Genomic DNA, 15,363 nt, shown 5'->3' with positions numbered 1-15,363 from the left:
AAAGATTTGTAGAGTTTCTACTGTGTGTCCTGGCTGTGGAGAACACAGGACTCTTGCCCTGGGGGAACCAACTGAGGATTCAGGACAGATTCAAACACGCACAGCGTGAGGCCTCCCATGTGGATGTACAGCACAGAAACTCTGCTGGCTGCTCAGGGAGCTGGGGGTGGGAGCATTTTGGGGAGGATGAGACTTCTTTTTCTGGTCCAAACCTCTCACTGTATATGTGGACAGGTGGGGATGTTAAAGTCTAGGAAGTAGCAGATGTTTTGTTTTATTTTTATTTTTATTTTAATTATCAAAAAAATAGAGATGGGGTCTTGCTGTGTTGTCCAGACTGGTCTCAAACTCCTGGACTCAGGCAATCCTTCTGCCTCGGCCTTCCAAAGTGCTGGGATTACAGGTGTGAGCCACCATGCCCAGCCCTGTTTGGTTTTGTGAGCTTAAACAGCTAGGTGGGGGCGGTCCTACATTTTTCCACCACATCACTCTGCCCCTGAAACTTGTGTCTAAATCAGAGAAACATGTACACACAGAAAGGTGAAACCAGGAAGGGATTTCTTTCCTGTAGCTGCCTGCAGGTTCTTGAACTTGCTCAGAGCCATCACAGGTTGAATATCTTTTCTGCATCCATTTTCCTGCCGATGATCCCAGAGACCATGTTTTCCGTCTGTCTTGTTGCTTCCATCTCTGACCATCCTTGGCGAAGATGTCTGTGGCCTGCGACATTTCTGCAGTCAAAGCAGGCGCACTTTCGAAGCCAGAGGGCGAGGTTCGGCTGGCTGCGGTCTGCCAGCCTGGTAATTGCTGGTGGGAGGAAAGTGACACAGTAAGAGAAGAGCCTTCAGAGTGCAGGGGAGTTTGCGGTACTGTGGTTCCTGGTGTCCCGTGCAAACACTAAGCAAACAGGAATGTAATATATGCATGGCAGATTCGAGTGAAATAGGCCACCCACTCTTGCTCCAGGCTCCTCAGCAGCTGCCCCACCTGCTCGTCCCAGGCCCAAGCCTCCCTCAATGCCAAGGAGCTAGCGTCAAGAGAGCAGCACTGCTCACAGTTCCCACAATTCCCCGGGCATTGGGAGTGAAGTCTGCATCCGTCCTCTGACTCCCCATCTTCTGTCCCTGTCTTCAGCCTGCCTTTCCCCACTTCTCTTTTGGTCTTTCTCTCTACTGACTCCTGCTTAGCTGAGAACATGCCCCAGGCTTTCCCCTCCGGGATGTTTGCTTATACCATCCCTTGCCTCTGCTGGTGGAACTCGCATGCCTTTTTTAAGGCCTGCAAACCACTCAGGTTTGGGTTCGGCTGCATAGAAGAGACGCTCTGCTAGTTGGCTGAACCAAATAGGGACGGAGTCGTCTCATGCAACAAGAAGTTCAGGGCCAGGTGGTGCAGGGCCAGCGTGGCTGCTCAGGGATTCCATCCAGAAGCCAGCCTCTTCTCATCTCCTCCCTCCACTCTGGTAGTGATCGCTGCTGTGGCTCTAAGCACTACACACGGTCAGGTGGGAAGAAAGAGGCAGAAGTGGTAGCAGCTACCCTAGAAGAAGCCTGCGTATGTCTTATTGGTCAGAATGGAGTTGCCTGACCACACCCAGCTGCAAGGGAAACTGGGAAGGGTTTTTGCTTTCTAGCCTCTAAAGACCAGCTAGGAGAGAGTGGGAATGAGTGTCAAATTATTTAACCTGTTTTAAATTTTACCTCCTCCCTGAAGCCTTTTTCAGGTATCTTAAACTTTCTTTGCTTTCATCTAACACGGGCAGAACTTTTTTGGAGCACTTCTGTTTTGCTTTGTGTTACAGACTTGTCTTATCTTTTCTTCAGCATTATAAGCTTCTTGAGGATGGTGGATGCATCCTCTACATCCTTGTTTCCCTTGCAGCTTCCTTTGGATTAATTCATGATTTCTGCTTCTTTCTATGTGTCCTTCCTCCTTCTCTTCCTTTCCTAAAATGCACAGTGGACATTTGACAGGCATGTTTGGATTTAATGAGTTGAATTAAATGGGAGAATGGCGTGTGGCTATTGGAAAGGGTGCTGGCTCTGGAGTCGGGAGACCTGCTTTGAATCCTGGTGTTCCCGTGTGATTTTGTATGGATCACATGAACCAGTTTCACTAGGGTTCTTCATTTGCAAAATTAGGGGATTCATTTAAACCATCTCAGAGTTTTCTTTCAGTTTTAAGAATTTAAGGACTCTTAGGATTGGAATCAATGAGCTGCCTCAAGGCATTCCAAGGAGCTGGAGCCCATTCAGGCCTTGTAAGAGTCGATGGAACTGGGAATGGGGGTGTCCCAGGCACTTTCCACTTAGTCTCACAGTGTATGGGCCCAAGCCACACCCACAGGGACAGGAAGGAAAGCGGCTGACAGGAAAAAGGAAATTGGGCCAGAACAGCATGGATCAGGAGGCTGGGAGATGGGAGGTCAGTCTTGGTGTAAGTTGACAAGATTCATTTAGGATGTCATGTTTCAGGAAGCAGGAGGCCTCCAGTGCCCAATACCAGAGTCCTTCTGTAGGTTCAGGGAAGGTAGAGCCCACACCTGGCATTGTCTGTAAACTAGTGAGTTACCCGTGTGTCTGTCTCATACTCCTACATGGGATGAGACAGCAAGACTTATGGGTTACAGACCTAAGTCTGTCCTTGTGTTACCTTGAACAAGTGAATTGTCCTCTCTGGGCCTTAGAATCTAGATAAAAGATAGGCATTGGTGTACACCACTAGTATTTAAATCTTTAGCATTGGAACAGTAACAGGCTAAAAGCTTGAATAGGTTCTCCAAGCAGCAAGCCATTGTCCTGGCAAGAAATATTTCACAATTTATGGAGACCCCAAAGCATTTCTAAAGAAGCCTGTGGCCACAGTGTGAAAATGACTAGATAGGTGGACTTGGAGCTCCCTCCCAACTTTCTGACCCCTGTGCCTTTCCTGGTTATGTTATCCCCCCCAAACATTTTTTTTAATCTACTACCATTTGACAACAAGTATTGGTGTTTCTTTAAGAGATAATTGAGTTAAGAAGGTGTCATTTTGGGTGCCACCTATAATCCCAGCAGTTTGGGAGACCGAGGTAAGAGGATTGTCTGAGCCCAGGGGTTCAAGACCAGCCTGGGCAATTTGATGAGACCTCATCTCTATCATAAGTTAAGAAAAATTAGACAGGCATGGTCACGCGTGCCGGTAGTTCCAGCTACTTGGAAGGCTGAAGTGGAAGGATTGCCTAAAAAAGAAGGTGTCATCATGACTCTTGCTCTCAAGCTGACAGGTTTCGCCTCTGAACGTTGCTTATTTCAGATCATTTCTCATTCTCTTCATTGAAGTCTGATTTTTCCCCTCCCTGCCCCAATACAAGGCTTGGTTCTCAGTCCCTTTTGTCCCTATCACACACACTCATTCATGAGATGCTATGACAAATTCAGTCTTGCCTATCCCTGGTCTCCAGGTCTGGTTAGTCACTGGCAGGCAGTGAAGCTGATGCTGAGAAGAAACCTCGCGCCTGGATGGGCCTGTTGATTCTACTCAACTGACAGGTGGAAATTGCCGACTTTTGTAGTTTATTTTTATGATGTCTTGGGGGAAAGACCTTTTGATGCTGGTTTTGTGAGTGACCTGTCAGACCAGTTTCACTAGGGTTCTTCAAATGGTAACACTGCCAAAAGTTGTGATTCTTCCTGCTTCTCTTTCAACTTATTATTATTACTAATAATACTAGTCACAATAATGACAATGACAGCGATACTCAGCCACCATTTGTAAAGCATGCATAAGGCGCCAGGCACAGAGCTAAGTACTCTGCATATATTGATACCTTTAGACGATGGATACTGTTGTTCTCATTTTGAATTAAGTCTCATGGAAATTAAGTCCTTTGTCCAAAGTTGCCCAGCTAATAAAATCTTGGGCATAAGATGCATGCCCAAGTCTGTCTCACTCCAATACTCATGTTCTTTCCACCTCCCCATAAAGAGGCAGAGTGCCTTTTGGGATTTTGAAGGTTTATGACAATTTTGATAAGTAAGAGCAAAATGAAAGAAAGAGGAGAAAAAGCTATTTACAACCTACTTTAAAACTGTTACAACTTTACTTGAAAATTAAGTGAGAACAAATTATAAAGTCAGATCTTATTTCTGAGGAGAAGCCACAGATGGATGTAAGTGTGAACATATTTACAAGACCTTAGGTAAGTCTTCCAAACTCCTGGTTTTCTTATCTCCAGATGGAAAAATCAAAGCCTGTGTGCAGTGCCCCACCCACAGTGGCTCCTCCACTCACTGGGAAAACGCAGTCGTCTTCTCACAGATGTTCTTAAATGAATGTAAAGTTGAGGGTGCATAATTATGTTAGCTAATGTAGATTTTGCAAAGTGCTTTGCAGTTTACAAAGTTCCCTTACCACCATTCTCATGTCATCTTCCTGACAGCCCCTTTGGGAAGGTGTCATAATTAGAACCTTTAGCGAACAACAGATAATGTTGATTGAATACCTACTGTGTGCCAGGTTATTCTTGAATCTGAAAGGGATACAGAGGTGACCAAAATAGGGATTACATGTGTTTTATTTTCATTGTTTTCCCACAATGAAGCTATCATCAGAAGAGATCATCTCTTCTTTTACCCAAAGAAAGACAAGAAAAAAAAAAAGTAAGACCATGATGATCCTTCAAGGAATTCAAGTCTAGTGGAAGGAGCAGATGTGAACTGTGGACCAGCATAGCAGATCATGGGATGTTTTGTTAAAGACGTACAAACAGATGGGGCAATTCATTTGGATTCTAGGAGCAGGAGGCCTTTAGATGCCTGTGAACTAGGAACAATGATAATCCTGGCTGGCTGGCCTCACAGAGTGATTGCACAAGTTCCCCCAACTGGACAAAAGCTCTCACATCTTGTACATCCATCAAGGATGATGATCTCATGTTTCCCAGCAGAGTTGGGAACGTTGGTCATTCTGTTTTGCTGGAACAGTTGTGTTCGGCCAGGGACGTCTGAGAATTATTCCCTGAGCAATTTTGTGAGCCTTGAATTCACGTTTGTTCCAGCAACCCAACAGCAATTAAGTTCAGTCCTGCTACAATGTTGACTGTCACTCCCATTTCCTTTCTTTTTTCTTTTGAGTTGGAGTCTTTTCCTTTCTACGACCCTCTTCTTTACCTTCTTGTACTGTCCTATCTTCTTCCATCCTCTCCCTTCCTATAAATCTCTTTAATCTTTCTCTTCCTTTTTCCATGCTGTGTTGGGTCCCCAAGACCACCCCCAGGTTCAGTGATTTGCTGGGGGACTCATAGGACTCAGCACATAGTTGTACAACAGCCATGATTTATTACAAGGAAAAGATGCCAAGCAAAATCCACAGTGGGAATGGGACATGGGGTAAAGTCCAGAGGAAACTAGGCCCAAGCTTTCAGGAGTCTTCTCCCAGTAGAGTCACAGGACACGCTTCATTCCTCCAGCAACAAATTGTGGCAACACCTGTGAAATGTCTTCCAGGGAAATTTGCCTGAGCCTAGAGGCCCAAGGTTTTCATTGGGTCAGTCGTGTAGGTGCCTCTGCCTAGCATGTACCAAATTCCAGACTCCCAGAAGGAAAGCAGATGTTCAGTACAAGCCAGCTTATATGCACAGTTCAGCACAGTGAGCCACTCTTACCATTTAGGTAATGGTGGGAACCCTCCTCAAATCTATGCTCCCAAAAGTCAATCAAAAGCCAAACCTGTGAGCAGGTCTTTCTAAGAATGACAATCTCAGGCCTGCTATGCTAACTCTTTCTACACATTCTACCCTTTTAACCCTCGGTCAAGGCATCTTTACAACAAAAATTACTATCACTAGGACCCCATGCAGCCGGGTGAGACCAACCTGCAGTGTTGATCTCAGTTATACCTTTTAAGGTAAATCCCATTAACCATAAAGGTGGTTGGTTGGTTGATTGGGTCAGGGTCTCACTCTGTCACCCAGGCTGGAGTAAAGTGGCACCATCATGGCTCACCACAGCCTCCAACTCTTGGACTTAAGTTATCCTTCCTTCTCAGCCTCCCCAGTAGCTGGGACTATAGGCACACACCACCATGCCCAGCTACTTTTTTTTATTTTTTATTTTTCGTAGAGATGAGGTCCTATTATGCTGCCCAGGCTGGTCTCAAACTCCTGGGCTCAAGCAATCCTCATACCTCATCCTCCCAAAGTGCTGGGATTGAACTCACAGGCCACGGCCCATAGAGATACTTAAAGATAAACTGTCATGGTAAAGTTTTTGTATATACCTTTTTTACCTGGACTAAGGCATCAATTCAGGTACAGCACAGCTCTGGCCAATAAGTTGAAGCTGACCTGGACACCTTCCAGGGCTGAGACAGTGTTGTCACAGGAGGGCACACACACAAGAAGTACAACCCCTGAGGGTACACGCTGTACCCCTGGAAACAAAGAGGTGGCAATTACTGGAGCACCCAGGCAGGATATACGTTAGGCAGAACAGGTTGGCAGGACCCCAGTGTTCCCTCCCATCGTGGGACTCCCACCATAGGCTTCCAGTTCCTTCCAATTAATTCAGTGTAGTCTGTGGTTTCAGAGGGACTGCCTGAGGCAGTCGGTCACTAAAGGTTTGTTGTCTGTGACACCAGTTCGCCCTCCTCGAGTGTGGACGACATCAGGAGATGTTCTGTGCCGAGGTTTCAGAGCCGGGTCACCCCCTGCTGTGTAGTAGTCAGCTAGAGTTCAAAGCTCTCCTAGACTTGGAAAGGCAGCACAGGGAGCTTTCCCTTCAGGAAGCGAGGAAAGCTTCCAGAAACAGCTCTGAAAGACAGACCATGAAAGCCCTCACTGCTCCCTACTCCTCCCTGAGTGCTGGGGTTTCTGTCATCTCTCTGTTGTTTCAAAATCAGTGTGCCCCATTCAGCAGTCCTAACTTTCCGTTTGAAAAACCATCCCTACTGCCATCTAGACCTTTCACCTGCAAGGATTGTATGCAAGGGAGAAAAAAAGCATTTTCATCACAAAACATTTTTATATAACTTAACCAGAAAGATGCATCATGTTTGGGAACTGGTCAGGGATGGAATCTTGGATTTTCAAAACATTTCAAAATGGGTTGACATAACCTCCCGTCCCTTTTATGCTGAGCAGCCTAGAAAAGATCACTCACTGGACGCGACTGCATTTAATAACCAAACTGCCTCCCTAAGGTATGCGACCCGGGAGAGAGGAAGGGAAGAGTTGGGCTGTCGGTGCATTGCAGCAAACTACAACCAGTCCTGGATATTGAGCACAGTAATCAACAGCAGGGTGACATCTCCAAGAGGGAGTTGAGAGTCGACCTGTCAGGAGAAGCGAAGGGTCACTGTCCCTGGGATGTGCCCTCCTCACCCTGCAGCCTTCAGCACTCATCTCAAGTTAGAATTCCAGTGGTCTCTATCAGAAATCCAGAGCCAATCAGCAGGATTTCAGAGGGTCCCATGAGAGCACAAGCCCTCTCCTGTAGACGTTTGTATGAGACCCAGATAGTCCAGCCAGAATGTTCTCATAATTTAAGGCCCCAAGGGATGTCCAGTGTCTACTGCAGTCCCAGAGCCGAAGTCGTGTTCCTGGAGCTTGTGCCTGTTTTCATTTCAGCACAGCTGGAGCGGAGACTGAATCAGCCCAGGGCAGACAGTGTCAGGCTTCAGCTCAGAGTCTGGCCTGGGTGATTAGGAGCCCTGAGTTCAAGAGTCCAGAAAGGCAGAAAAGGTGAGATGCTGGAGGACCAGATGACTGTGCTCCAAGTCCCAGTGATGGGCAAGGCTGTCCTAAGACCTCTGTGGCATGTCACGCTTAGAGTCCGAGTTGACCCACAGCAGACTGGAAAATTATCAGCCTGTAAGGATCAGATTTTACAAGATCTGATATGACTTACAGGAGGCCATTAGCGACTAAAGACTTCTTGCTAAAACTCTAAGAGTGTTTTCATCGGGTGAGCAGCTCTTTTCATGTTGATCGCCTTTTCCTGGTAGCTCTAACAAGCAAAACTATCAATATGGAGACTGACTCTGTTTCTAATGCTCAAAAGATTTTAAATTCTAATTTGCTCACCAGTGACAAAAAACAAGAAAGCTGTGTCCCACTACTACTATTTTCCTTTCTTTTCTTTTTCTTTCTTTCTTTCTTTTCTTTTCTTTTTTTTTTTGCAGCTTTTCCTCATCGGGATGATCATTCCAGATAGCATTTATGAAATTACAAAGACTGTAACACTTTCCATCCACTTACCATACATCCAGATGCAGTAGCCACAAAATACAAAGTCAACAATGATAGCAAAACTTTCTTTTTTCTCATTGCAAATTTGCCCAAACACCTCACAGTAAATTCAGCATTTCCAAGGTTAACATTACAGCTGCCAGGAGATCAGGGCTGGAATGCCAGGAGGGGAGGGAAGGGTGTGGAGACAGGGCTGCGCCAGCCAACCATCCTTGCTCCCCCATCCCTCTCTTTGGTGTGTCTCTGTTTTGCTTCTGGGAATTGATTTTTTTCCCCTCCCATTTGGAGGAGAGAACAACACACATTTTTAACATTTTTTGCCCAAAGCTCACTTTTTGGAATGACTGGGCCCTTTCCCCTCCCATCTGGAGGAGAGAACAAAATCAAAGACTCAAGCAGGCTGAGCTTTCTTTCTCTTTCACCTCACTTCAGCTGGCACTGCCAAAAACAGCCAGGGGGTCCAGCAAGCCCTTTCTTCTGGAATTGGAAGCATTATCTTCAAATTCCATAGGTAATTTTTACTTCTCGCAACTCAGCTGGTGTCTGCGCTCTCCAGATCTCCATGTCCTGACGGCAGGCACTCATCCTTCCTTTTCCCAAACAGTACTTCCATCATATGTCAAAGTCAGAGTCCTCTAGTGAGGCCCACTCCTGTTACTCTGTGTCAGGGTCCCTAAGACCACCCCAGGTTCACTAGGAGGACTCACAGGACTCAGCAAATGATCATACTTCCAGTTAAGATTTATCACAGGGAAATACAGCAAAATCAGTGAAGGGGAAAGGGGCATGGGGTAAGGGCTGGAGGAAACTCGGTACAGCCTTCCAGGAGTTTTCTGCCCATGGAGTCATGTCAGGACACGCTTATTTCCTCCAGTAACAAACACCTGTGAAATGTTGTCTTCCAGGGAAACTTGCCTGAGCTTAGGAACCCAAGGTTCTTATCTGGTCGGTTGTGTAGGCGCCTCTGCCTGGCATGTACCAAATTCCACACTCCCAGAAGGAAAGCAGGTGTTCAGCATAAGCTAGCTTGTACAAACGGTTTAGCACAGTGAGTCAGTCATCATTTGGGGCATGATGGGAACCCTCCCTAAATCTTAAGTTCCCAGACACCAGCCCAGAGCCAGTCTCACAAGCAGGTCATTCCAAGGATAACAGTTTCTGGCATGCTATGTTGACTCTTTTCCACAGATATACCTAAAAAGGAAGGAAAATAAATACCAAAATAGAATAGACAAGAGAAAAATGATATGTGAAGAGTGAGGCTGAACAGGGAAAACATTAAGTCTGAAGATTTAAAAAAAGGTAGAAAAAAACAGATTGTTATATAATAATGTCGTAATGATTAAAAACAAATACATAAAATCATAGAATGTCCTGAACTTGTACTTTGAGGGAACCACTCGAGTCTCAGTCTCTGGATGCAGGACAACCCCACTGACTTATTTAGCATACTCTGTATTTTAACTTTTTCAAGTAGCAAAACTCTTTATTCAAATGAAACCTTACTTGAAAGCCCAATCAAGACCCCAAAACCAAGCTGCTGTGAGCCTAGTGGGTATGGGGGCCATTACCCTGCTCTCTCATACTCTTGAAGTTCCACGAAGCACAAGGGAAAACCACTGACTTAGTACCATCTCATTTTTCAGATGATGAAAACAAGACCGGCTAACTGAGGTCCTGTAGTCTTAGAAGCACAACCCATTTATGTGGAGTCCCAGCTCATTTTGTTATTGTTTTTTTTTTTTTTACTTAATTTTATTATAGAGATGTGGGGTACAAGTCAGGATTAGGTACATGAATAATCTACGTGCAGGTAAAGCTTGGGCTTCCAACTGGTCCTCACTTCCCCTGGTTTGGGACTAGGTACCCTTTGTGTTGTTACATTGCACGCCCCCCACCCCCGGCCTTCTCAAAAGAAGACATATAAGTCATCCAGATACATGAAAAAAATGCTCAGCCTCACTAATCATCAGAGAAATGCAAATCAAAACCACATTGAGATACCACCTGACTCCAGTAAGAATGGCCATCATTATTAAATTGTTATTTTCAGTAAATTCTAAGTGTCCCTTAAAGAAAATGGATTAAAATTAACATTTTCCTGGTAATCTCCAGTTAAGGCCACTCATTCTTAAGACAGATAGGAAATAAATACATACATAAGCAAATGGTTTGGCTTCTGGAAAATTCTCCAAAGTTTGCAGTTCTGCGTTGTCTCATCATGGACCATCAGCCTGTTCTAGAGGGTCCAGTGTAAGCAACCTGTTCTCCTTCCAGCCTTAACTTTTATCTGGCTGTTATACCCTCTCTTCTCCTAGGGAGTTTGCGCCTTTCTTCCATGACAGCCTTCTAATCTGGCACGGGACTGAGGTCATGCGCATTTCACTTCGAAGGCAAGTGAGTGCTGGAGCTCATTCATGTCAAATCCATTCAATGCCTAGTTCAGCACCTTGAAGGCCCAGCTAACATTCATTGAATTATATTGAACTGGGTGGGGTTCACCAAGCCCTTTATGTTAACTGGAAAAAAGAGGTTAGAGTCTAGTGAGCACTGAGAAGTTGCCTTGCAGAAAGCCTCTTCTCCCTTAATTTCACAACCTAGAAGCTGGTTATACAATTGATAAGAAAAAAAAGTGCAGTCTCATGCCATAATATTTTGTCTTCTGGCCATAAATATTTGATGTGGTTTTGTTGCCTCCGCATAGCTTCTCTGGTCTTGAGTTATATCTCTTTCTAGTAGCTGGAGATTCTAGTGTTCCTGCAAAGTATATGCTTTGGCCAGTGTAGTTTTTTGCTTTATCCTACTTGATGCAAACATCTTTGTGATTTGCTTTAGAACTCAATTAGCTATAATGGAATATTGGACTTGGAATAGATTATACCAGAAGCCATTGAGGCAAGTTTCCTGCCTCAATCCCCTCTCTGACACCTTTATGGTTAGCCATCTTGCCTTTCTGTTTGTTCACTCTGGACAGGAAACTGACTTGCTCTGAGTTTAGCACATTCTAGGACTTGATACACTTCAACTTTTGGAGAAATGTCTCGTCTATTAAGCTGCAGACAACCTCCGGTGCTGCTGCCCTGGTCTTGGCTCTGGCTTCTGGAACTTCAGGCGATACACTTCTTCTCTCAGTAAAAAACACGCAGCTTTCCACCACCCAATTTTGCTTTAACATAGAACATTCATGAAGAATTCTGTGCATTTTGCCAGGGTGGATAGAGTGGTGTTAGGGGACAAATGTTGTGTGACACATTCAATTCAACTTAATTGTGACTTACTGTATGCCGCCATGTTTAAAGAAAATAATTTAAAAAATAATATCCCTTGACTCCATTTATCCGAAATTCTATAAAAGGCAAAGCTATAGTAAAGTTTCTAAAGCAGAACAGTGGTGGCCAGGGAGGGGACTGGCTATAGAGAACAAGGGAACGCTTTGGGGTAATGGAAATATTCTATATCATCATGGTGGGGGTAGTGGGTATACTACCATACGTTGTCCCAAGCTCATTCTCGTTGCATTCTACATTTAAAATTAGTTAATGTTATCATATTTATATTATATCTAAATAAGTGATATGATTTATATCTTTTAAAAAAAGAGGAGAGAATGGAACACCCCTTCTTTATTATCTACCATAAATTGTTTTCCTATTGTTTGAAATGTAGCTGTGGAGCCAAAACATGTTCTAATTAACTTTTAAAAAAAGAAAAATACAGAATTTTTTGAAGTGTAGCATACAGCCAGAAAAATGCATACTCATTAGTATATAGGTCAGTGAACATATCTGTGTAACTACCACCTAGATCAAGAAAAAAAATTACCAGGATCCCCAGAATCCCCACGCGTGTCCCCTTCCAATCATTAATTCATCTCCCCAAGTATAACCATAATAGGTTCATTGCCTGATGCACACAGCAAGTCAACACACCAAGACACTGAATTGCAGCATAGAAAGAGGTTTAATCATAGAGTCACTGGATGAAGAGACAGAAGGAAACCTTAAATCCATGTCCCCAAGAAGTCTGGGGATAGAGTTTTTAAGGGTTTTGGAGTGGGCCATAATGTGGAGATTCTTGGTTCATCAAAGAGTGCAGGGTAAAGTCAAAGAACAAACAGAAGAAAAAGCTGTAGTCTCATGCTGGCATTGTTCCTCTTTGGGGGTCTTCAGACTGGTTGACGTCAGCTGCTTCATGGGAATCTGGGATCTGAAAAACATTGTAAGTGATCCTTAAGCAAAAGCCTTATGACTGTAATGTCAGAGCCTGTCTGTAGAAACAGTGGGAATGCAGACTGATTCTTGAACAGCCTTACGACCCTGATGTCAGAAATCCCATCTGTAGAAACGATAGGGAAGCACATGGTCAGTATCCAGTGCTACGTGACTTTTAGCAGCAAAGAAGTGGGCCAAAGGGCAACCCGATTAATGCTTAATTACACCTCTATTTCTGTCCAGAACCCAGCATGCAGTTCTTGTCAACCCTGTGGGAATAGTTTCACAAGGGCAACCACTATTGTGACTTCAAACACCATAATTTGTTTTGCCTATTCTTGAACTTCATGTGAATGGAGCAATGTAACATACTCTCTTTTTGGGTCTGGTTTCTTTTTTGATTATGATGTGTATGAAATTCATCCACGTTGAGCAAGTTTATTCGTTCTCATTGTTATATGGTATTCTAGTTGTATATATAAACAACAGTTTGTTTATCCACTCTGACACTGATGGGAATGTGGGTTGTTTCCAGTGTTTAGCTATAATGAAGTGTATTGCTATGAACATCCTTATACCTGTCTTTTGGTGAATATATGTATGTAATTCTGTCGCATATACACCTAAGAGTGGAATTGCTGAATCATGGGGTATGCATATGCTTATTTTACTAAATGCTGTCTTTTTTCCAAAGTAGTTGTTCTATTGTACACACTCACAAGCAATGTATGGAGTTTTATTTGCCCCACATCCTTGTTAACCCTTGCTATTATATGTCCCTTTCATTTAACCATACTGGTGAATGGGTATGGTGTTGCATTGTGGTTTTAATCTTCATTTCCTGATGACTAATGAAGTTGAACATCTTTTTATATGCTCATTTGCCATTTAGATATCTTCTTTTACAGCAGGACTTTTTCAGTTCTTTTCCCCACTTTTCTGTTGGGCTGTTTGTCTTTTCTGATCTGCTTTTAAAATAGTAAATTTCCCCAGTAATGTACTAGTGATTTTTTTTTTTTTTTGAGTTGGAGTTTCACTCTGTCACCCAGACTGGAGTGCAATGGCCGCTCCTGGCCACCGCAGCCTCGACCTGCTGGGCTCCGGCGATCCTTCCACCTCAGCCTTCCAAGTAGCCGGAATTACAGGCATGCGCTACCACGCCCGGCTGATGTTTTGATTTATTGTAGAGATGAGGTCTCGCTGCCCAGGCGGGTCTCGAACCCGCGGGCTCAGACAATCCACTCACCTCAGCCTCCCAAAGGCGCGGGATTACAGGTTGAGCCACCAAGCCAGTAGTGATTTTTTATAATGAATTTTTTCAGGCATAAATCCCAACTTCTTTATTATTTCTTTTTCTTTCTTTCTCCCTCCCTCCCTCCTTCCTTCCTTCCTTCCTTCCTTTCTTTCTTTCCTTCTTTCTTTCCAGAAAATGTATTGGAGTCCTAAGCAATGACACAATCCTAGAAGGAAACTTGGAGAGCTATGAACACCCTAATGATAAATTCTATTAAGAATACTTTTGTGGGGCACATACTGTGTCTCCAATCTTGTGTTGGGTTCCCACCTTTAATGAAGACAAAAGTAGAGAAGGAGGAACTGGGCATGCAGCTGAGGGGGAAACTGAGGCCCAGAGAGATAAGGCCACACAGTCATACCAGATGATTTTACTGAAGTATCCAAAACAGCAGTAGAGACCAGGAACAGACAGCAGTAGAGACCAGGAACATACTTTACTGGAGCCCAAAGACTTTTCCAAGCCAAGCTATCCCAACCTTAACTGATAAAGCCAATGAAGAATTCTTTACTATCAAAATTCTCTTCCTTCAGGAGCTAGCTCAGATGTGGCCTCTTTTGTGAAGCTTTTCTGACCTTGCCAGCCAGAATCCATCTTTCCCCATCATTTCTGTCCTGGATTAGGTTGTAGCATTTACCCGATTCTCTCTTGAACTATTTGTATATACATCTTATCTACTGAGCGAGGTGGTAAGCTCCTGGAAAGGCAAGCTTGACTTCTTTTTGTTGGGAATAGTGGGAGGGAGGCTTATAAACATTAGTTGCTCAGTAAAAGTCCAAATTGAATTACATTGCCTCTAAGGAGAAAAGACCGCAGGAACTGTGTGTTTCATAAAGTAATCGACAGGTATAACTATGCTGAATTGATAGATATCTCTGTTTTGAAGTCGTGCACATTTACGCATGGGCCCCAGAGTCTTTGCAGATAGAAAAGGAAACCCTGCAAGGAAACCCTTTCCTTGATGGATTCTCAAGGGTGTGGGAGTTGCTCCCCCAAGCCCACGCAGGGGACTAACCTCTTTCCTGCTTCTGTATCACTTTGTAGTGTAGTATAGACTCAAGAGCTGCTGTGGGGCAGGACCGTGGAAGAGGAGAGCCTTGGAACGCTTCAGCTAAGCTAAGATGGAGGAATGAAGACAAACTGAGAGTAAGTATGCCGGGTTTGGAGAGGCTGAAGTCTTCTGCCTCCTCCTTCCTTCCTGCTTCTTGCCCGGGGGCCCCAGGTCCCCAGCTGGCAGTCACAGCAGCATGACAGTATTTGCAAGGGTGTGTGCACACATCTTTCCTCAGCTTCCCTTGCAGGCTGTCCTGCCCTGCCCTCTTCTCCACCCCTCACCCTCCTGGCACTCGGGGTGACAGCAGACTGGTGAGGCACAGGGTGTGGGGAAGACGTATCCTGTCATCACTCAGGCAGGGCTCAGCCCTGGAACACGGAGGTACTTGGAGTCTGCAGGGCTGACATGCACCGAGATCCAGGAGTCGGACATCGTAGGCCCACTGAGGGAGAAGTCCTGACCTCAGAAGGAGATTCTCTGGACTTGGGTGTACAGGAAGAATAAAATCTTTTCTACCAGTCTGTTAAATGGTCCCTGCAACAGACTTGAAAGGCCTGGGAAGATCTGTGGGCTGTGC

General features: G+C 44.6%; 1 protein-coding gene across 1 annotated transcript in view; it reads left to right on the top strand.

The window, feature by feature from the left end:
- Window positions 1-709: 709 nt before the first annotated feature.
- TGM3 (transglutaminase 3) overlaps window positions 710-15,363 on the top strand; it is an 84,620-nt gene continuing 69,966 nt past the window's right edge. Inside the window, exons 1-3 of the mRNA XM_021709492.1 lie at window positions 710-800; window positions 1,188-1,293; window positions 10,546-10,624. Coding sequence (XP_021565167.1) covers window positions 710-800; window positions 1,188-1,293; window positions 10,546-10,624 — 276 coding nt within the window. The remainder of the gene's footprint in view (window positions 801-1,187; window positions 1,294-10,545; window positions 10,625-15,363) is intronic.

The sequence above is a fragment of the Carlito syrichta genome, unplaced genomic scaffold (assembly GCF_000164805.1).
Source record: "Carlito syrichta isolate Samal-C Ts95f unplaced genomic scaffold, Tarsius_syrichta-2.0.1 Scaffold239047, whole genome shotgun sequence".
NCBI classification, from domain to species: Eukaryota; Metazoa; Chordata; class Mammalia; order Primates; family Tarsiidae; genus Carlito; species Carlito syrichta.
Note: the sequence above shows the minus strand (reverse complement) of the source record. Positions and strands in the feature narration are given on the sequence as shown.